This window comes from Grus americana, chromosome 1 (assembly GCF_028858705.1).
Source record: "Grus americana isolate bGruAme1 chromosome 1, bGruAme1.mat, whole genome shotgun sequence".
NCBI lineage: Eukaryota > Metazoa > Chordata > Aves > Gruiformes > Gruidae > Grus > Grus americana.
In genome coordinates, this window is record NC_072852.1 from 174287337 (window position 1) to 174311361 (window position 24025).

A 24025-nucleotide genomic window follows, 5' to 3' on the forward strand; every position below is an offset into this window, starting at 1 on the left:
GATTCGAGAATATCTAAGGAACCTGAAGGTGCACAAGTCCGTGGGACCTGATGAGATGCATCCGCGGGTCTTGAGGGAAGTCTGGCGGATGAAGGGGCCAGGCCACTCGCCATCATATTTGAGAAGTCCTGGCAGTCTGGCGAAGTTCCTGCCGACTGGAAGAGGGGGAACATGACCCCCATTTTTAAGAAGGGGAAAAAAGGAAGACCCAGGGAACTACAGGCCGGTCAATCTCACCTCCGTGCCTGGCAAGATTGTGGAGCAGACCCTCCTGGAGACTGTGGTCAGGCACATGGAAAATAAGGAGGTGATTGGTGACAGCCAACACGACTTCACTAAGGGCAAATCGTGCCTGACAAACTTGGTGGCCTTCTATGATGGGGTTACAGCGTTGGTGGATAAGGGAAGGGCAAGTGACGTCATCTACCTGGACTTGTGCAAGGCATTTGACACTGTCCCGCATGACATCCTTGTCTCTAAATTGGAGAGACATGGATTCGATGGATGGACCACTCGGTGGATAAGGAATTGGCTGGATGGTCGCACTCAAAGAGTTGTGGTCAACAGCTCAATGTCCAAGTGGAGAACGGTGACGAGTGGCGTTCCTCAGGGGTCGGTACTGGGACCGGCACTGTTCAACATCTTTGTCGGCGACATGGACAGTGGGATCGAGTGCACTCTCAGCAAGTTTGCTGAGGACACCAAGCTGTGTGGTGTGGTCAACATGCTGGAGGGAAGGGATGCCATCCAGAGGGACCCTGACAGGCCAGAGAGGTGGGCCCGTGCGAACCACATGAAGTTCAACAAGGCCAAGTGCAAGGTCCTGCACGTGGGTCGGTGCAATCCCAAGCACAGCTACAGGCTGGGCAGAGAATGGATTGAGAGCGTCCCCGAGGAGAAGGACTTGGGGGTGCTGGTGGACAAAAAGCGCAACATGAGCCAGCAGTGTGCGCTTGCAGCCCAGAAAGCCAACGGTGTCCTGGGCTGCATCAAAAGAAGTGTGACCAGCAGGTCGAGGGAGGTGATCCTCCCCCTCTACTCCACTCTTGTGAGACCCCACCTGGAGTACTGCATCCAGCTCTGGGGGCCCCAACATAAGAAGGACATCGAGCTGTTGGAGAGAGTCCAGAGGAGGGTCATGAAGCTGATCAGAGGGCTGGAGCATCTCTCCTATGAGGACAGGCTGAGAGAGTTGGGATTGTTCAGCCTGGAGAAGAGAAGGCTCTGGGGAGATCTAATTGCGGCCTTCCAGTACCTGAAGGGGGCCATCAGGAAAGCTGGAGAGGGACTGTTTATCAGGGAGTGTAGTGACAGGACAAGGGGTAATGGGTTTAAGCTGAAGGAGGGTCGATTTAGATTAGATATTAGGAAGAAAATCTTTACTGTGAGGGTGGTGAGGCACTGGAACAGGTTGCCCAGAGAAGCTGTGGATGCCCCCTCCCTGGAAGTGTTCAAGGCCAGGTTGGATGGGGCTTTGGGCAACGTGGTCTAGTGGAGGGTGTCTCTGCCCATGGCAGGGGTTTTGGAACTAGATGATCTTTAAGGTCCCTTCCAACCCAAACCATTCTATGATTCTATGATGCTATGAAATATACCTAAATATACAGCCAAAAACCTGAAGGTATTTGAGATCACTGCTCTCCTTTCCGGTTCTAAAGCAAGGAATTTGTATATGTGCACCTGCGTGATTAATTTCAAATTAAAAAATAGTAATTGGAGATAATTTTCCCTTGTTGCTTACTATTTTAGCAGAATTAGTAACTTGGTAGTTATTCCTTGAAATTGTAATATTACATCTTTGTTAACTTCATTTCCACTAAAAGAACTTACTTCTACAATATCATAAAACTAAACCAGTGAATGAAACCAAGTGTTTTTCATCATTTTTTTGATTAACCTTGTCCTTTTTTACCTTAGGACATCAGCGCCTTTGAGAACAGAATGTTAATGCTTGATGGGATGCCGGCAGTCAGAGTCAAAACAGAGCTGCTGGAATCCGAGCAAGGGGTAAGCAGAGGTTTTTGTGCAGCCTCGTTCTGCAGCACGCTGGTGACCCTTCCCAAACTTCTCTGTGGTTAGATGTTCCTCCCCTTGTATTGTTCTTTTCTTTTCTACATTTTTCTTCATTTCTACCATTTTGGAGCTCATTTTCTTGTGAGACGTATCAAGTGAGCATCTAGTCTCATCTGCTGGGAGCACAAAACAAAACTCTGTGGAAGACTTACTGAAATTATCTGGGATAGCTGAGATGCTGTTGGCATATTTTTGCAATTATATAAAAAAAAGGGTGCAGTTTAAAAACCAGGAAAAAATAATGGATTATGGCAAAGAAATCAAATTAATATGTCTAATGATGTCCATACGTATCTTTGCTGTTCTGCCTTATTGGCATATTTGCCTTACTGTGGTTGGTTTGTGCTTTACGTGCTTGTCCTACTCCATTTTCTGTTAGTGCAAAACTGCTCTCTTTCTGGTGGAATATACTTGTTTATGGTAAGAAAGCTAGAAGCCTCAAATTGTTAAAGCTGGTATCATGTTGACTGCTGAATACAGGACAGAGCTCATGAATACGATTTTGAATTTTTTGCAGAACAAGTGTTTGGTGTTGGAATGGTAGATTTTAGGAAAATGGAAGACTTAAATTTTTGGACTTGTTAGGGGCATTTTCTTACATATGTGGTAATAATGACATCAGGGACCGTAGATTTACTAATTAAATGGATTTTGTGTTATGAATCTTCGTTTCCTTGTATGCATCTTACATTGTCCCAAAGAATCCAAGCCACCTTTCTGCTTTGAAGACAGATGCCTGCAACAAGCAGAGCGCATAATAGAAGCAGCAATGCTGTTGCCATGTAGGGATGGGCTTTTGCCACCTCTTGTTATTCAGCTTTTTTCCTTCCTGCTATTTTCTCAATTATTTAATTGAGAATTTAAATGATATGGAAGAGAGGGAATTAACTTTCAGGATGACTTAATTTGAAACACTTGCAAGGAGAGATCAGTTATTCACAATGGTTTTGAGGCTTTAGTTTAAGAGCAAAAAACTTGACATTTAATGGAGTTCTTGCTCATCTCTCTGCCTTATTGAGACTAAATACCTTCAGAAAATATACCAATACAGCAAAGTTTGAGGAAAAATGAAAATTGGACTATTGTATGAGCCACAATGATGAGAGGACAAAGCTGACAAAACCATTAGAGGCAATTTTTAATACGTTCCGGATGCTTTGTATTGTGTCTTTGTATGTAACACAAACCTTTCTCTATATTGTTCAGAAGACAAATGTTATATTGGTATTTGTCTTTGTCTAGTTTAAAATAAATTCTATGTGTGATGCATATTGCTGAGTCCTTTATGAAGAACACTTCCTTTAGCAAAGTATGATTTGATTCTGGAGGACCTATTTGGTGTCTTAGGAACTGGAAGGAAATGAACAGTTTATATAGTTTTTTAATTTCCTTGGGGTTTTTTTTAATAAAATTTTACGGACTTCTGTGTAAGCAGAAAATTATGTCATCTCTTTCTTCTCCAGTGACTGAGCCGTTGGACAAAGAGCTCGGTTTGATTTGGGATTTTATGTGCTTTGGTACTAATTAAGTAGTGTCTGGTCAACAGTCTCTGGCACCTTTATGACTCTTCATTAGGGAACAATCAATAAATACAAAATGAATTCTCCAGTTCACTAACAGAGGAGCTAGCCATTAGGATGGCAGTTTTCCAGCAAGCAGCTTAAACTCTAAAGAGAAAGGTGGTTGAAACAGATGTTTAGCATGTGCTTCAGAGTCTGTTTTGAATATGTAGATGTTGGTAGACATAACAGGGACAAGTGTTTGAAGGCTGTGATTACCGAAGACAGCACTTGGAGCTGTTTGGGAAGATGAATATCATAACTGGGAAGAATAGAGTGGGAACTAAAGTGTGATCCAAGTAGTATGAAATCGAAATTGTGATGATTATTTGTGTTATTACGGTGCTTAAAGTCTCTAGAGTTGCACCTCCATTGCAGCGTATGGGTGTGCAGGGAGACATGATTTCTACTTTGAAAATTTGCAAACTAAGACAGCGTTTTGAGTCTTCTGAAGTTAGCGGCCAAAGCTTCATCACTTAGGATACCGAACACCAGACAAGGCCAGGCGAACTTTTCCAAAGCCTGTAGGAAGACAGCTGGGTTTCTTGCTGTTGCTGCTTTGTGTCTGCTATTGGCTCTAGATTTGCTGCAAGGGCAAAAGTGAGACATGGTTTAAGGGTTATGAAAAGCAAGTTTCATCCATGGTTAGGGGATCCTGAAGGCTGTGTCAGTTGTGGAGGAGTGAAACCAGCAAATGGAGTCTGGAGCACCAACGGCCCTCGACCAGGGTGGTGAGCGCTGAGCGATCAGACCAGAGAGTGCTGAGTTGTCATGTCTCTCTAATGAGGCTTTGGAGGGGTGGGGTAGTAGCATCTGATCTTTTCGGCTGAGAAGGGCTGTGGGACCACTTTGAATTGCCTCCTGTTTAAGTCTGAGCTTGTCTTTCAAATACACGTCTTCCTGATTTTAAAACCAATAGTGGTGTAGAACCTCCCACAGTTGTTGTTATGAAAGCATGCACCTAATTTTTAATCTAAATTTATCTAGCATCAGCTTCTAGCCCTTTCCAACAGCAGCAGACCCATGAGAATTCCCTTGTGGTGCTGTGTGACCGATCTCGCTTAGCCCTTTTGGAGACAGGCTATACAACACGTAGTGAAGTGATGGGGGTTGCTCCTCAGGTTGGTGTTGCAGTGTAGGAGGCTGCCACATGTGATAGCTGAGCAGCCTGATCTTGGGTACTCTGTGTTATTGCTAATGGATGTTTACAAGGCAATTATTGCAAAACTTTATTGAAATTAAGGTTAAGTTAATTGTGGGTTCCAAGGATATGTGCCTACTTCTTGTAGGGGTACTGAGCTCTTTCCTGCAGGGCACGTGAATATGTCAGCCAGAAAAGGGGTTTTCCCAGTAGTTATGCCTTGATTAACTGTCACTTGGGGTGTATGACCTCCAAGATGGGATTCACAGAAAGGGCCTTGCTGGGGGAACATGGATATTGTTTGGCCTCCCCACTGTCCTGACTCGTCAAGTGTTGGCCTGATGAGAAAGCAACTGGTAGAGGACAGTCTAATTGCAATATGCAATGCTGGCATGGTGGATTACTTCAGCAGATGACACGAGCACAGTGCTTGAGTCCATTTTTACTCCAAAGTTTTAATTTATTTTGTGATTTGATGAGTTTAATGATTAAACAATATGTGTTTATCCTGGAACTTCATTAAAAACCTCTTTCTTTTTTTTCTTTTTTTAAATTCATGTGTCTCCGTAGAGTTTGTGAACCGGTAACCCACCAACCTATTGACTTGAGCAGTAGAAAATACCATTGCTTAGCAACCTCGATAGAATGAAGAGAGACCACTGCAGTAACACGACAACATAGGAATAAAAAGCTGAGAAAGAAGGAACATTCCCCTTCCTTTTATACCTACTGCACCAAAATAGAAGCACAATAGGAGGGAAAAAAAAAAAAAGAATTTATACAACGCCACCAGCTTTTAACCTTAATTTGGTTCTTCGCTTAACCTTTTGCGGCATGTGGCTGTGGTGAAATAAGGCACCATCTGGCTGCATGCATTTCATTCATCAGAAATTATTCTTCCCTGTATTGCTCTGGGTAACCTGGTGTTCACCTGGTGTTGTCTCTTAACTACATGTGGCGGTGGTAGTAGAAGTCATCCACAATGCAGATGTGTTGGTTTTTGTTTTCCTATTGGGGTCCTCGATCCTTTTGCAGGAGAGGTTAAGTGTAGCATAAAGTTCTTCTCTACCATCTGTGCATGACTTCTAGGATCTTGAACTTTCTTATTAGATGTTTTGTTTTGTTTCGTGATTCCTCTGTGTCTTGAATTGTGTTCGGGTGCTCTGTGTCCAAACCTGGGCTGATACCTCTGAAAAGTTTTTAAGAAGTACTCTTAAATAGCATCTCAGTCCTTACACTGCAGAAGTGTTACGTGTCTAGAGCAAGCAAAAGTGGATTTAAAATGCAATTCAGCAGACGGAATAAGTGAACGAGTAAAGCGTAGGCCAACTGAAATTTTAGGGTAGCCCTGGGACAACGAAGCTGCGCGAGCTACTCCCACTGCAAACCAACCCAGTCTGTAGCTGAGGCTGAAAGGAAATGGGAGCTGACGCCTGTGTTTCAGCTACGCCCCATGCACCACCGGTTCCTTTGAGCCCGTGACTAGAGGAGGGTTGGGCAGGACTCAGGAGCTACGGCCTGCCTCAATGCAATGAAGGCAAACGTGGGTTTAAAAGACGCTGGGTTCAAGCTAGATGATTGTGGGGGAGAATGGGATTTAGGCAGCCCATAAGGGAGATATGCCTTATGAGATATAGGTTACTGGGCAAATTTGGAACAAAGAAATATTTACAAGGGAAATGAATTTTCTCTTTGCTTTGGAAAAAGTTAAAACCGTTCTGCTTTGTTTTATCGCTGCCAGTTTAGAATAGTTTAATGATTTTTAGAAGGCCATCAGCATTAGCAAGAATAGATGCTTATTTTTCCAGTGAACTACTGTCCTTAATTTTGCACAGGAGATTTAATGCAGACTATTGTTTGAGGCTTCAAGAAGACACAGTGCTGCTTTAATGACTTTATCACAAATGAGAAAAAGACATTACATAAAAGATATCGCATTGCCCTTTAACAAGGCTTCGTTATCATCTCCCCTACTGTGGAACAGGAGCTACCATTGCTAATAAATTGGTAGAATTACTTTAGAAATGTGAATTTGCTTATCATTTAATATCCTCCAGTGACCTACAGTTTTAGATCTTTTGGTCTGCAGTCAAATCTTTGTATGTCAGTAACCAGCTTCAGGGAAGGACGTGAAGAAGTTGGTCCCTCCCCATGTAGGTAAAGGTGGGGTACTTCAGCGGGAAAAAATACTCGTTCTTTGCCTGTACCAAAACCTATTTTGAAAAGTAATACTCCTCACTGTAAAAATGTACAGAGGCTGGATTAATTTAAATGGTAATACAGACTGGGCAGTGAATGTGTTAGCTGATGGCTGCTATCAAGAAGTTAGAATTGACAGTGTTGACTGGCTTCAGTGTGAAGTCTGAAAAGTCTTGCTGGTCATTGCAGGATGTGGCACAGTTTCTAAAAACTGGTAAATGTGTCTGGTTCAGACACATGAAGTTATGCTTTCTCAAGTATTTGCAGAGTCAGGCCCTAAGTTTTTGTTAAAAGGAGATATGAATGTGGGACTTACGTCCCACAAATGATCTTCAAATACAGAGAATAATGAACCTCTAGTTTTCATCAGGCTTTTTTTTTCCAGGTTTGCAATCTCATCCATTCCTGTACTTACATTTTGTCCACTCAAATCATTATTTGAAGATAAATATCTTATTCTGAATTCACCTCCTAATTTTGCTTGATCCATCTCCATTCCCATGCCTTATCATGGCTGAATTATGAAAAGAATGACTAAAATGACAAAACCCTTTAAAAAAATCAATATTGTTCTCTGTGTCTTTCATCTCCAGCCAAATTATCTTGTCGTCTCATGTCTGAAGAATGCCATTCATTCTTATGTTATTATATATATAAACATGTTCTACCTCAGCCTGGGTAATAGTGACAGAAATCTGTTTCATTTTCCAAAGATTTAAAAAAATACCTATTGAAATTCAGTTGAGAATAGTTTCAATAGTGTAGCTTGCTCCTTGGCTATATGGGGAACTGGTTTATGGTGATTCATTCAGCTTATGTACATTCTTTGTATTATTAGAAGAAAGAGTACTTCTAGTGTATGCTGTTGTAATTTATGAATCTCTGCTTCATTCGAATAATTTAATATTTTTTCTGAATTATTGTTTAGCACAACCGATTAGGAGAAACAAATGGTGTATGGACAGTGCACAGGTATCAGTCTCTTCTGCAGAGAAACTAGCCCTTCTTACTTTCTGATGGCTTTCTTCATTTTGCAGTAGATGATACTTGATGAGTGTTATCGAGATGTTAGGAACACAACTGATATGATTCATTAGTTGCTCTATAATGCCATAAATATATGACATTCTTCAGAAAGAGATCAAGATCTCCCAAAGACCAGTAAGGACATAACCTACAGGGCATGACACAATGCCACATGAGATGTACCTAAGGAGATACAGCTCTATTCTTCAGTAGTGCTCAGGGAATACGCTTGCAATGCAGAAGGGTGCAAGATACACCCCAGAAGGGTACACCACAGCTACATCAGTTGGATTAATTAAGCTTAGTGAAGCACCACAAGCTGATAAATACTGTGGGTGCTGTTTCATGTTAAGTGGAAGCTTGCATGAAGAATAAGAGGTTGCCAGCTCTTACAACTTGGCTCTCAACCTGACATTCCTGCTGTATCCATTACCCAATGACTTCAGGGAGAGTTAGGTCAACCTATCACTGAGCCAAGAAAACCCAACTCAACAGGAGAGAGGGAGTGGCTGTATACATCCTGCAGTCATGCTGTTAGGAAATCATGGATATATATTTTCTATCCTGTGGAGAGGGGAAGGATGGGAAGAAGATCGTGGGTGCTGCTTTTGACAAAGACCTGCAGTTAGAGCTGGTTAACTGTATCTGAAACTACATCCTGAGACACCTTTACTGCTTCTGGGACCCAAACTGCCTATTTTGGGCATATCTCTGCACTGCTGCCTTGCCGAACACTGAGTATTGACAGTGTTGCACATGTCTTTTACTTCTTTTGAAGTCAGTCCTCATATAGAATAGAGAGCTAAGGGGGTTTTGCACCATGGTTGTAGGTGTGGTTTATTTATTTGGGATTTTTTTCCCCTGGGATCAGACACAAAAGTGCAATAGAAAGGTAACGGATTTAAGACTAATAGGAAACGATAGCTTAACCAGCTTAGTCCACACACTCAGTGTCATGCTTGCCAGGCAGTCTTTTTGCCAAGTTAACTGAGTTTACAGAAAATGGAGATGGAGTTGTAAGTTGTATCATGCTGTCTGAAATTCTCACTAAGAGAAGGATCTCAGATCCTCTGAGACTTAATTTACTGACCACTGTCTGCCATTGCTTTCCTTTCCTAGGCACTTAAGTTGGCTGTTACAGAGCATTGCAGGAACTGTAGTCCTTATTCTGCCTGGTATCGTTCGTTGTACGTGTGATTGGGACAGGGAGATTTTCAGCTGTGGATGAGGACTTCAATGCACTGGGCACTATACAAATAAAGGGTGGTCCCTGGATATCTTGGTTTAATTAATGAGAAATTGTGTTTAGACACTGTTTTAATGGGCATCTTCAGATAATAGTGATCGCACATATTAGAAATGTAGTAGCAAGTCTAAAAGGAGTGAAGCAGAGAAAGATATCTGCTCCAAACAGCTCGTGTTTAGCTAACAGTGCCATGCCAGAAAGAGGTTTCCCATATCAATAATGATAGAAGGGGAGCAAGAAGATGATTTCACTTACTAAAAAAATCAGATTTTATGAGGATATATTTGGTAAAGAAGAATAATATTTCATCTGCAAGACTGGAAAGAGTTTCAGAGAGACATTACCCAGAAATTAGCGTAGCAATATTGTTACAGTTCTGTAGAAAAATCATAGTTACGCAATATATCATATGTTAAATACATGAATTGATAACAGTTTTGCGTGCTTATATGGATTGAAACAATAATGTTGGTTTTGGGAGAAGTCAAGTCAACCCTTTGATTTGAGCATAGTGCTGAAGTGTGACATGAGATTATAGTTTGGTTGCCTTCTATCCCCAGTCAATTATTTCGTGAGCTCACCTTGAAGCCAGTCTGCTTTTTTGATGATGTATGACCTCTCAGCTTGCTTTGCTACCAGAGCTTATGATGGGAACCTCATGGAAGATTTATTCAGCTGAGAAACTCCAGCCACAAAGAAAAACAAGCATGGCACATACAAGCTGTATGTCTGTTGGTTACACTGAATTTCTAAATCCACATTTTCGGTTGAAAATTGTTTGGTTTAGAGAGATGTGAAAGGTCAGGTCAACATTTCCTTTACTGCATTAAAAAATAGTTGAAAATGTTGAAAAAAAAAAAAGCCTAAGAAAAATTTTCAACCATCCAAATATCTACACTTATGTCATTCCCCCTGGTAACCCCAGTTCCAATGAGTCTTGTGTGTGCTCCATGTTCTATTTCTTTTTGGAATCCAAACCCCACAGCTTAATTGTAATTTTGATTTAGTTTGCAATCCTAATTGAGGAACCAGTGAGGTACAGATTTTTGCTCTTTGCATCCTGCCAGAAAGGTATTAATGCTACAGTCACAAGAGCGCAGAGCATGCCGTATAGCAGGTGGTGTACAGCATTGTAGTCTGAAATCCTGTTGCGCTTCTGCGTTGAAACTCAACACGGTCTCTGTTGTTTCATGTCACAGTGCAATGCAATTCTAAGATACAGTGATGTGAGTTTTAGACTTCATGCAAAACAATTCTTGGCATCTAAAAAGCAGTTACTCTTCTGATCTGGTGACTTACCTGGTAAGGCATCCAAACTTTAATTCAGGTTGCAACTGCAGTGTAATTCAATAGGTTTCAATCAAACATAGTCCTTCTGTTCCTGTGGAGAAAGCAATGAAGGTGAGCTAGGTAATCCTGCTTTTATTAAGAAGAAAGCTACCTTGAATTACCTCACGTTTACCTCTGCGTGTGATTATGTATATAGATGGGTAGTGCAGACCTGCTGATGCATGGTAACTTCTTCATGGTTCAGAGTTCCTTATTTAAAATGTTTTCCATTGAAATGTCTCAGTGAAATAATTGTGAATCACAAAATCTTTAAATTATTTTGCTAGGAGAAAAATTGATCATTATCTTTCATCTTGTTCTACTCACCAGTGAGTTTAATGGTTTTTTTTTTTTTTTTTTTTAAATGCTCATTAGAGTAGTCAGGTCATTGTGATGGTCTGTATTTTGTTCAACAGGGCATGTTGGTATGTTCAGAATGGAAGATAAATGAAGTGACTGGGCTCTCGTCCTTTCCCTTTGGTTTGACTCAGGGTGAAGTGAAATCTTTCTGTATTCCTGGTTCTCACTTGGATAATTGCTATACTTTATTTCATTAAGGACACTGAGATACTTGAAGTGAGAAGTATTGTGTAAGTGTGCATTGTTATTATATTTTTATCATATACTGACTAGCTTAGGAAAAATAAGCATAAGCCAATATAACTCAATAATTTACAGTATCACAGAACACTTCAGCAGCATGAGACAAATGACACTATGTTATGATAGTACCAACATTATTTTAATCTTTATTGTTTGTTATGAGAAGGGATTAGTTCTAGTTTTCACTTGTTTGTTGATGTTCTCTTAACTCTTCTTTTCTATTTGAGGTTGCCTTCTAAATAGTTTTTTTTAATGTATATTTTACTCTTGTTTTGTATCCTGCTGGGAAGTACTGAAAGAGCTGTATATTTTTTAGCATTATTGGCTTTTTTTCCTTATTTCTCCCTGTGGAGATGAGCTCTTACATAAATTACTTTAAGGATCCTGTTTTCTTGATTTTTTCTTTAATTTTGATTTTTTTTGTTTGTTTTTTAATTTGCTTTCTTCACCCCCCTGCCCCCTCTTTGTTTCATGCTGGGAAGATGAGTATTTAATAAACTGTTATTTAGGGGCATCTGCTTCCACAGACATCCTTTTACAAATGTTGTTATTGCTTTGTTGCATCGCTTAAACACACCAGAAAATCATAGGAACCACAGGCAAAAAAGCCAACAGCAACAAAAGGCGGCATTCGCCCTCCCCTACCTGCACAGGTTGCAGCCCTGCGCGGGCCACTCCTGCAATGGAGCCCCAGGTCTTTGGGGTGGGCAGGGAGCAAGGGGCTGGAGGAGGAGGAGAGGCACTGGGGACGCAACGGAGGGAGGACAGTGGGTCTTGCCAAGCGAGGCTTGTTCATGGAAGGGCTCACCAGCCCTGCCTCCTCCCAAGTGCCTCCACTCCCCTTGTTCCTTGGGGGGACACCAGCCACGCGAGTGCCACCCACGTCCCACCTCCATAGGCTGCTGCGGTGGCATTCGTAGCCCGTTTCCTACTTTAATAATTTACACAAGAGATCAGTATTGATACCGAGGCACTGACTTTGGCTTTGATCTTCATCTGTAATGCTGTGCGTGGAGCTTATGTTGTTGCTGTAGGTGAGTTACTGGAAATTCCCTAGCAGTTGTGTCAGTTTGTCCTTGGAAGACAGAAGCATCACCCTCTCCTGTCTGGATGACAGATACACTTAGTTATATTTTTAGTACCGTATAGCTTTTTGTCAGATAGATGGTTTGGATACAGCCTGGTCATATTCTGGCTTGGTAGTTCTCTGTTACAAGGTGCCTGGTGGCTCCGAATGTTCCCTTGTCCCCTTTGCTGGATTTCTCTGGTGGGTTTGCTCTTTTAGTACTGAACAGATGTTTGTGAACAGGAAGGTGTAAACTGATAAAAGATTGAACGTGACCTTCTGTTTTGCACCATGGAACAGGGAATTCTTGGTGAGGAGGGACAACTGTTGACCAAGGAAGGAAAGGTGGGATTGGGTACCATTGACGATACCAAATGCTTCACCCTGGGTGAATCCATGCTGACTGTTCCCAGTCACCTTCTCCTTCACATTACCCAGAAGTCTGTTCCCAGATGACTCGCTCCATGACTTTTCCATGGACTGTGACTGGTCCATAGTGCCCCAAATCATCCTTTTGGACTTCTCTGAAGAGGAGAATTACTTCTAGTTGTCGGGGATCTCCCATGGTTTCAAGAAACTTTCAAGCATGGTAGAGAAGGGTGCTGCAAGGACATTGCCAGCTCTCTCAGCACCCGTGAATGCAGCAAGGTGGATCCCATGGGCTTGTGTGGGTTGAATCCTCTCATGTAATCCCTGGTCCTCACTCATGACTGGTGGTTCTGCTCGTTGAACCCTGTCTGTAAGCATGAAGGCCATGCTGGTGAAGGCTGATGCAGAGAAGGCAATGGAGTACCTCGGCCTTATCAGTCAATAACTCACCTGCCCTGTTCATCAATGGACCCACATTTTCCTTGCCCAGCCTTTTACTGCTGCTGTGTTTGTAGAAGCTTTTGTTATTGCCTTTGATATTCCCTGCAAATCTGAAGTCCAGCTGAGCTTTGGCTTTCCTGACACCATCCCTTCATGCTTGTGTGGTATTTCTGTGTTCATACTTCGTATGCTGTCCCTGCTTGCTCCTCCTGCTGTGCTGCCTTTTTGCACTGGAGTTCCATCATGTGTTCCACATCTGCCAAACTGGTCTCCTTATACTTCTTGCTTTTCTCATTAGTGGGATGCACTAGTCTTGCACTTTCATGTTTTCCTTCAAGATCTTCCAGTTTTCCTGTGTTGTTTGGCCTTTTTGGAGCTATCTCCCATAGGATCCCACTTAGTTCCCTGAAAACTTCTGCTCTCCTATGGTCAAGGGTCTAGATCAATCTGGACTAGGTCTCTGTTACTGTCTTTCTTTCCTCACTCTCCTCAGAGTCTCAAACTCCATTACTTAAAGGTCACTACACCAAAACTACCACTGATTACCACAGCTCCAACCTGTTCTTCCTTCCACACAAACAGTGATCATTTTGGTTTTGTCCATATGGGATTTTATGAGAACACTTGAGTGACAACAGTGGGTCAGGTGAAAGGTTCTTCTTACCCATACAATGGCAGCTTGTAGCACGTACCTTCAAGAAAGCGCAAGCAAAAAACAAGCATACAGCAACACCACCTCGGTACACTCTTCAGTATCTGTCAGTGTGCAGACTGGGGACAACCTGAGCACATATTGACCTTGAGTATTGCAAGTTGTCACAGCTCTTTGAGCTCCGTGGAGATTTTCCTGATAACTAGAGGTTGTGGTGTTGGTTTTGACCTGTAAAACCTTAAACTGTCTTGCACCTGCCTGCCACCATCCTGAGACTACAATAAGAGCTTAAGATTTAATGATACAGATGGCAGTGGCAAAGAGAGCATTTCCTCTGATAGACTCTTGATTTATTTTCCCATTAGTCATAGCAGAGCAGAACTGTGGATTTTTAGGGAGTTCATGTGATGTGGTTTCTGGGGAACTTTGAGAATATTGTGACATGCAAAAGATTTTTTTTTTCTCCTTTTTTTTCCTTTGGCTACTGGGTGTTGTGGAACAATGCTGTGTAATAACTTCATAGAATCTTGTGTTGAATAGGGTACTTAGGCCTTGTATAATAATATGTAATTGTATTGTTGAATAAAAAGCAGATAAAGTTCTGATGTCATTAATGACTTTCAACAAAAAATGCCCCCAGTGAAAGAAGTGGTGGTCTGGGCTGTGGTTTTTATGGCAGAGCATTGGTTTGGGAAGCTCCTGTCCGCTGTTAATTCTGCTGTGATTGTGCCAGTTCAGACATGCTCAGGGATGTGCTCTAAACCAGAAAAAAAGGGGAAAAAAGCTAAAATACCTTTAAGAGTTTAAAGGAAAAAATTCTTCCCTGTGAGGGTGGTGATGCATCGGAACAGATTGCCCAGAGAGGTTGTGGAGGCCCCCTCCCTGGAAGTGTTCAAGGTCAGGCTGGATGGGGCTTTGGGCAACGTGGTCTAGTGGAGGGTGTCCCTGCCCATGGCAGGGGGGTTGGAACTAGATGGTCTTTGAGGTCCCTTCCAACCCAAACCATTCTATGAGTCTATGAATATCCACAGTTTTGTATGATGCACAAGTTAAATCATGATGTACAAACGTGGCACACAAAATGTTACTGATTTTCATGATAGAAAACTTCTAAAATAGCAAATAGAAATAGAATAGAAGCCAAAACTATTCGGGTTGGCTTCTGAATAGTATTGCTTTTTACACAATAAATTGAAAGAATCCAGAGTGGAAAGGTAAGTATTACTTACTTCTGCTCTTGGAAAACAGTTCATAGTTTGGCTCATTGAAGCCTGAGTTTATTTCCTTTGTTGCTATACATGTTAGTTTTCATGAATTGATTTAGGCTGAATGACTTGTCTGGAACATGAAATACACTTAATTTTTTCCCCTGAATAACCATTCAGAGTATTGATGGGATAAAGTGGCAATTTAAGACAGCTGTTAGCATAAAATAAATACGCATGTTGTTAGTATTGAATACACAAGCATTAATTTATTCCTGGTTTAAAATTCCATAAATGTTTCTAGTCTACCCGAGAGTACTCCTGAGTTTTATCCCATTTTCACTGACTAGATTGGGACCTTACTGTTGTCAGAAAAGGATCAAATATTTATCAAAGGCTGAACAATAAAATAGCTGGATTATCTAGAAATTTGGTAGTTTCAAATGGATTATGGAGAAACACTTGCAGCTTCCCATAAATTGATATTTGCAAGTTCCTGTCTGCAGACGCCAAGTTAAAAGGAAACAAGCAGTGCTCAAATATAAAGTCACATATGCAGAGTATGAAATACCTGGTCCACAGTGGAAAGCATGCTGTGGCCTTGTTCTTGAAAGGTACTGAATATTCAGCATCCAGCAGAGGATGTAAATATCTGCTTAGTTTTTAAGAACAGAAGGAGTTCTGTTACTTACTCATGGCACTGACTTGGTGCCAGGGTGCCACGCAGGAACCTTAAATCTGTAAAAACTGATACCATAATCTCTGAAACCATTGAGGTGTATAAAAGTCTTTAAAATAATTGGAAGAAATCAACTAGATCAAATTTCCTCTTTTTTTTACGGCAGAGTAATGTATTACATGTTGGGTATGATGTTTGTTCTTAATTTTTTTTAACTCTACTGTTAAACTAATCCATTTCCAATACATCCTACAAGAGGTGTTTTTGTGAAGAAATGAATTTTAAATATTCTTTATGGACTAATTTTGTTCATATCAGATGGAGGGATGTCGTGAAGTGTGTATGAGACAGGGTTCATTGTTCATTGTGTACCCTAATCTTTTTGTACGTTCCTTGATTCCATTCAAATGCTTTCTAGAACCATATAATCTTTAAAAAGATAAATGGTTTTTGTTGTTACTCAGTAGTTAATGGTGAGTGCAAATTACATCAGCAAATGTTGTTGGAGTGCATGCTATGCTAAAGTAACTTTCTGTTTAAACATTTTGCCATTCATTAGATGGATTTGCCTTACTCATTTTAGAATAAGGGAAATATCTTTTTCTCCCAAACAGTAATTTTTCTCATCTAAAAGATGCATGACATAGGTCAGTAACTGAGCCCTGACCACTTCTCCTGTATGTTTAGGAGTTACTCTGTACATTGAGCATGTGTTCCTGAATTGCAGCTCCACTGCAGAACGTGTCCACCAGAGAACAAGATGACTGTGTGTGCCTTTGGATGCCAGATGCAATTTAATTAAACGCCTCTGTGAAGGAGTAGGGTATGGATGGTAATGGCATGAAAGGGTGAAGAGGGACCGGTGATGCTCACAGTCCTGGGAAGCTGAGGGGAGGCACTGGGATAGAAATTCAGGGTGGGAATATGTTGCCATGCCAACTGAGTAATTTCTCTAATAGGAGGAAACTGGTAATGAACAACTGCTAAGTGGGAATTCTAAGAGAAAAATACACCCTGTGAAAAACCGAAAGGTTACATTTTTGATAATCGGCCTTCTCCATCCCCCCTATGAAATCCTGTGCTGGCACTCGCTCTGTTGGAGCTTCCTGCCGTCCTATAGCAGACCCTGCTGTGCCCATCTGCTGACCTGGGAAGTGCTCACCCGCAGTGTGGTGATGGGTGCCAGCGCTGAGTCCGCAGCCGCAGGCTGACCCGAGCCCTGCGTGGATCGTTCCTCAAGCAGCTGCAAAAGCCAGATGAGGGTTCCACAAGTCTGTCTTTCCTAGTAACTGTTTTGAGTCTTTCCTTTAAATCACTGACTAGCATATTTAATTTTGTCTTCCTCGTCTCTTCTAACACAATGTGAAAATGCTAAGGAGAAGACCTTTTGAAACTGGCATTTCTTAGAAATATTTATTTCTAAACCCTGATTAGCCAGGAAGTTGGATGTGTGCTATTTGCATTTGGTCTGTAGCTCTGTAAAATCCTCTGACTTTAAAAAAGGAGGGGGGGGGCAGGGGGAAAGTCAATGAAGCTTTATCTGAAATGCTGAATTTTTGTCTTACTCTTGCATTGCAGGAGGAATTAGCAGTGCAAGGCAATTGCATTGCTTTACCTCCAACGCCCTTAAAGTAGTGTTCAGTTGGACTGTGAGCTGCGTTCAGAGCAGCACTCCCACCCTTAGGGTTTGTGCACTTAAGGTGTGATCCGCGTCTGGGATGTGAAGCAGTGGAATGGTGTCAGTAGGGAGGATCTCTGTATAAATCAGCCCCTGATGAGTTCTGGGCTGCTGCCGGGTCCCTGCCCTTGTGCAGGTGGCTTGTGCTCCTCTGCTGCCTTGTCTCAGTGCCCCACTCCTTCTGTTGCTTCTCTTGCAGACATGCAAATCTCAAGGCAGCAGCTAGCAAGATTCTTCTACCTGTCTGTGCTGGTGTTTTAAATGATGACGGCTGCTTTTTCTGGCAGGGTAAGGCATTGTTTTAGCAAACTGGCCGAAGACAAGAGTGTGGTGGCTTCTCTAGATTCGCCCTACTGGAAGGGCAATACCAGTGCTTGCCAGTCGTAATGAGATTTAATACTGCTTGTAGTAATAATCTTACTATTAATTGTAGTGGAGGCTATGTCAGGCATTGGAAGAGGTTGTCCCATTCCTTTGCTCTTCCCACCCCCTCCATCCCTGACTCCTCAACTACCATCACTGAGCTGACGCTGATACCCATGGGATCTCTTGGTGAGCCAGTTCAGCTGGCCACTCTGGCATAAAAGTAGCCTGGGGGAAAAAAATGGCAATAATTTTGGCTTTCTGAGGAGTCGAGCGAATGCCAAAGTGGAAGGGGTGTGCACAGAAGGGGAAGAGTGACAATAAATGCTTGGATATGTGCTGCCCTAACTCATGGGTTGTGCTTTCAGTCATGGCACGTGGATCAAACACGCGGTTTAGGCTTTGCCATGCAGTTTGCAGGTGCTAAGTGACTGGACAACGTAGGCATCTTGACTCCAGCAAAGGACAGCCAAGTGACATGACGTGAAATGGCAGAGCCGCACGACAGCGCTGCCCTTCTTAGGATGATACAGAGATTTCCCTGCAACTCTGTTTTTCTGACGGAATCTGCTGCTGGGGTTTTTTTGTTTGTTTTTAAATCTCTCTTTCTGAGCGTGAGGGATTGTGTATGCAAAAGAACGGCAGTTTTCAAACACCGTGGAGAGCTACGTCTGAGGCTCATCCTTGATCCTCTGTGTAGCCTGTGCTGTTTCTGGTAATGGAGTACATCAACCTCTTGAGCCACACCATGACTCACTGGATCAAGGCCTTTCTTACGGGGGCGATGTATCTGCATGCTAGAAATCTTGGGAGCATGTCATAATAAACTAAACAGTGCAGTGGCACAGATCTGTTAAGATTTATTGCATCATTATCTCACATGAAACAGTAAGATCATCCTGGCATGACTGAGCAAAAACAATGGTGTGAGAGTATCATTATTTATTTTGACGCCCTACTGATTGCCCCTAGACATTTCCGGGAGCGGAGGCATCCTTAGCAGTGAGGTCTTTTGTTTCACATAGTTTCAAAGACAGTAATTTCAAGGAGGGAAGCTTGATCTACATCATGTTTCCTTCTTCAGTATATTCTACAGATGGGATGCGTTTGTCCATGAGTTAGTGAGACTGTAAGTGGGAACAGTTTCTCCTCCTGGCTTCTGTTTGCTTGTATAAAACCTGACAGAAAAGCCCCTGAGCAGATGACTTGCCAGTTTACACTGAAGAAACATAAAGACCAATTCGTTTCTTTACAGACCTGGGGGAAAAACAAACTTCACACAATACATTCCCTCTCTTCTGAGTGTGATGAACCAGCAGTTACTGCTGTTTGCAGGAACAACAGGAGACTGCACAGCTCGAGCTCAAGATACAACCCATGACATAATACTGTTTGGTCTACAGTCATAAGATTATTTTTGGGAAGCATGAGTAATAATGCAGTGTTAATGTAATCTTAATACGTATCCTGAGAAAGGAACTTGAGATAAATAAGCTCCCCATTTTTGTATGAGGAGCTTCATAACCTGAAAGTGATGCAGCAAACATGAAATTACAATGTTTTAACTTGGATAGAGCCTGTGTTAGTGGAATGGCTTAAAAATGAAGGTCAGTGGCCAATAGCAGGATGTATTTGATCAGATCAGCTTTTAAAAATTGGTGATCAATAGGGATAGTACTGTTATTGGTTGGACATTGTTACCGTTTCATAGAGCATAAAGGTTTTGAAGCATTTGCAGCATCCAGAGTTTTCAGTATGAGCTTCAGTGTGCATAAGACTGTTCCCATTATGCATTTCTTGTTCGCTGTATTTTGTTTATCTTTAGCATGATGGTGTATTTCTATAGATATTTCTTAAAATTCACTTATCAACTTGCTCTAGGTAAAAAGTGCCTAAACTGAAGCTTTCAAAAAAACAGCCCTCTTCATATGAGATACAGATAAACATATCCATTACGATCCAGCTTCAGTTAAACTCTCAGTCTAATTTTGAATTCAGAGTGTGTCTCCTCCCAAGTAAATCATTTAGTTCACTGCTACCCACCACTTCAAGCCTGACCTTGAGGAAGTAAAAGAACTTCTCATCATTCTCATAAACTCGGGGGTGGGGGGGCACGAAAAAAGTTGGGCTCTGCTGGGCCAAGGAAAACACTCTTGTCACAAATGCCCTGAACATCTTAATCTGGTCAGATTTTAGCTGGAGAACCTTATCTGAGTTCAGTTGTCAGGGAAGAATGTATGGAGGAGAGTTTATCTGGGCTAACCAGCCTCTAAGCTAGTAAAGAATTCATAGATGGAAAACTGCTTCCGTTGTGCCCTGATAAGAACAAGAACCTGTGCCTTTTGCAAAATACAGGTATTTGTTTTGTTGCTCTTTCTGGGGAGTGGGACAAGTGCTGCACTAGAATGAACTTCGTGTCTGTAATAGGAAATAGTAGCTTTACATCTAATATGTACTGTCTCATCTTTACCATGTTGTACTGGCCCCCGTGTCATGTTTCCTCAGTCTAAAAATAAAAACATGCTCAAAATCTCACCATCAACCCTGTGTATTTCACTACGGTTCTTAAATCCAAGTACAGTTCTTGTCTCTTAATACTTCAGCCCCAGAATAAAGGCTCTGTAGGTGCTCTGTTACCCTTGGTTGATGCCTTGTGTGACGTCAACGGCAGGTTATCAGATAGCCTCAGTGGGAGGTAGTGGGACAAACGGTGAGGCTGAGGGAGTACCTTGGTCTCCAGAATTGCTGTTGCTCTGTGGTAACTGCTGAATCCTCAGCCACTGGAAAGGCTTCACCTTCAGCCTGTGGAAGCACCGTAACCACCCTGGCAAGTCAAACCAAAGGCCCATTTGACCACACACTCCAGCAGGGTCTCCAACAGGTGAGGAAAACAAGGAAGATGAAAAAGATCCGTGTTGTGTGATCCATCCTTGGTCATAACTTCGATCAGTCAGCAATTTGGACCATTGTGTTTAATAGCCACTAATGAACTCTTCCCAGTGAAACTGTCTAATCCATCTTTTAACTTATCTGTGCGTCTGGTCTCCAGAATACCTGTGGCAACGTGGTGGTAATTGTAGGTGTTACATGAAAGACTACTTATTTTCAGTTGTTTTATAGCTGTTGTCTGCCAGTTGCACTTGTTCTTATGTTGTGAGGAACAGTTTCTGTGTCAGTCAGGACTTTGATGTTTATCATAGGACTTCAGTCATCATTTTCTGAAACCAAAACGTATTATCTGCTTTATATATCCTTGAATGTTCATTTGTCAGATCTTCCTTGTAGCCTTTTTTGTATTTTTGCAGCACTAACATATCTTTTTAAATAACAGATGCAGGATTCTTCTTCAGTAAGTTAGGTATTTAAACGTTAAATAGCAGTGTCTGAGCTAATCATCCTTCATCTCTAGGACAGGCAAGACAAATTATTCTCTGGCCCCCTGATTTTTCACCACTGGGTAGAACGGGTGCATGGATGACCACCACAAATTAAGGTGTCAAATACGCATCTGAAGCTAGAGGAGGTGAGTCCCACGGGGGGGAACCAGAACTATGTAGTTCATGTTGGATTTGTTCATTTGTGCAGTGGCTTCTCCTGTTTTGGTCCCTCCCTGCATATTCTTCCCGCATGATAACATGCCCAAACATGTTTGAGCTGCTGATGTTCTCAAACAAGTGTTCATGGTAGCTTCAAGGTCTCAGGGATCAGTATTGAGACCAGCACTGTTTAACGTCTTTGTCGGCGACATGGACAGTGGGATCGAGTGCACCCTCAGCAAGTTTGCTGATGACACCAAGCTGTGTGGTGTGGTCGACACACTGGAGGGAAGGGATGCCATCCAGAGGGACCTTGACAGGCCAGAGAGGTGGGCCTGTGTGAACCTCATGACGTTCAACAAGGCCAAGTGCAAGGTCCTGCATGTGGGTCGGTGCAATCCCAAGTACGACTGTAGGCTGGGTGGGGGATGGATTGAGAGCAGCCCCGAGGAGAAGGACTTGGGGGTATTGATTGATGAGAAGCTCAACATGAGCCGGCAGTGTGCGCTTGCAGCCCAGAAAGCCAACCGTGTCCTGGGCTGCATCAAAAGAAGCGTGACCAGCAGGTCAAGGGAGGTGATCCTCCCCCTCTACTCTGCTCTTGTGAGACCCCACCTGGAGTACTGCATGCAGCTCTGGGGGCCCCAACACAAGAAGGACATGGAGCTGTTGGAGTGAGTCCAGAGGAGGGCCACGAAGCTGATCGGAGGGCTGGAGCACCTCCCCTATGAGGACAGGCTGAGAGAGTTGGGATTGTTCAGCCTGGAGAAGAGAAGGCTCTGGGGAGACCTTAGAGCAGCCTTCCAGTACCTAAAGGGGACCTACAAGACAGTTGGAGAGGGACTGTTTATGAGGGAGTGTAGTGACAGGACAAGGGGGAATGGGTTTATGCTGAAGGAGGGTAGATTTAGATTAGATATTAGGAAGAAAATCTTTCCAGTGAGGGTGGTGAGGCACTGGAACAGGTTGCCCAGAGAAGCTGTGGATGCCCCATCCCTGGAAGTGTTCAAGGCCAGGTTGGATGGGGCTTTGGGCAATGTGGTCTAGTGGAGGGTGTCCCTGCCCGCAGCAGGGGTGTTGGAACTAGATGGTCTTTGAGGTCCCTTCCAACCCAACCATTCTATGATTCTGTGATCAGTCTATGATTTGTGTTGTCATTCATTACAGATGTAAAATACAGATTTACAGTGAGTTTTTATACTTGAAGTTGTGGTTGACTTAAAACAAAAATGTTACTTAACATTGCCCCCTCTCCCCCCCCACCCCGCCCAAAACAGAAAGGTGATTTAATCAATGTCCTCAATGTAAGTGAAGTTCATTCTTGAAAGGTAGGAGGTTTTCACCACTTTGCCCATGTCTGTCTTCCATACAGCATTTAAAGGAACGTGTAACACGTCTTACTCGATAACCTGGCGTCTTCTTTAAGGAATTGTCTTATTTCCCAAGAGAACGACTGTGATATAGCCCATTACCACCAGAAAAGCTACATTTACGTGCGCAGCCAGTTCACAGGTCATCATTGTATATGCCCAGTAAGGGTTAGTTTTTCCACATGCATTACTTCTTACTGCCTTGTCACTCAGTATTGCAAGTTCTTTCTGCAAGTCTTTGTAGACAGAGATCCGATATAACAAATACAAGAAAAGTCTCTCAAATGTGACTTAAAAAACGGAAGTGCCATATGTTAAGTGTTCTTTAAAGGCCCAAGAATACCGCATATTAAATAACATGACCTTTCATGGCAATCTCTTGATTTAATTAGCATCAGTCTTCTCACTTATGCAACTGCTGTATGTCAAGTGGCAAGTTCTGTCTTGGCACTGTGCTGCTGAGTGTGAAGCCCTCTTGTCTAGGAAATGGCACTTTCTTCGTGCACATCATGCTTTGGCTGCTACCAACTTCCACTTTGTCATTGATTCAGGGTTTGTTTAGATGGAAAGTATATTTTAAAAAAATTTCTGTGTCTACTTTGAAATGTAAAAAAAAATCTCAGAAATCACAGGATTGTATGTTTTATATATGGAAAGTGCTAGTGTGATTATTGGTTAGTTCTTTAAACAGGTACGTTGTTCTTGGCAAATACATTGTTTGCGAAGCCAGTAACGCTACCAAAGATCATTTGCTGTACAGCTAAACGCTGCTAGATTGTTTGTCATTATCTCATTGTGCTTAATTGGAACTGTATTGAATTTAGGATCTGCAGAGATCTTAATTTTTCTCTTTTAATTAAAAAATAATACTACTTTTTCTGACCTGCTTATTGTGCCTGCTGTTCATCAGGGATCGTTTCTATGTAATGGCGCTTAAATTAAGCCTTGTGATTGACTTTCCACTGTTATTCAGCTGTTTGTCTTTAACTTCTTCAGCTTCTGAAGTGTAGAGGGGAGGATGCTGAGTGCCTATGTCCATCCTTCTCCTTTTCTTCCACCCGCAGTTTATCATGGACATTATTGCCCCATCTGCTTTGAGGCCGTTCAGTTTGTGTTTTTCACATCCGTGGAGCTTCACCCCTGTGGCACTTTGATGTGGAGGAGGATTTCTAGAGAGGAAGGCTGGCAGGACAAGTAGCACAGATGTCCTGTGCCTTGCCGGGAACAGAAGTGGAGCTCATGAAGTCAGAGTTCTCTGCACTGCACGGTCTCAGCTTCACACAGTGCTGAGGCCTGGCTGGTGGGTCTGTACGGCAGTGTACAGGGAATTCAGGTTGTGTCTTCTATGACATGAATGAGAAAGCTTTAATATTGCTTAAAAGTGTCCGAGTAGCATCTTCCAAACGAAACAGAGCATCAAGCAGTCATCGGTGACAGTGGAATAACACGTACGACCTGTTGTCTGCTTCACTAATGGCCATTTATCATGA

General features: G+C 42.4%; 1 protein-coding gene across 16 annotated transcripts in view; it reads left to right on the forward strand.

Moving 5' to 3' along the window:
- The window catches only part of KLF12 (KLF transcription factor 12), a 264264-nt gene that overhangs the window by 103394 nt on the left and 136845 nt on the right, over positions 1-24025 (forward strand). For 11 of the 16 annotated variants that reach the window (XM_054845509.1, XM_054845684.1, XM_054844567.1 and 8 more), the window contains one exon: positions 1918-2007. The exons of 3 other annotated variants lie outside the window; for them this stretch is intronic. In XM_054845509.1, the coding sequence (XP_054701484.1) occupies positions 1918-2007 (90 nt within the window). Of the gene's footprint in view, positions 1-1917; positions 2008-17465; positions 17555-24025 lie in introns of those variants that run through there. 2 more of the 16 variants (XM_054845598.1, XM_054845068.1) reach the window with 2 other exon arrangements.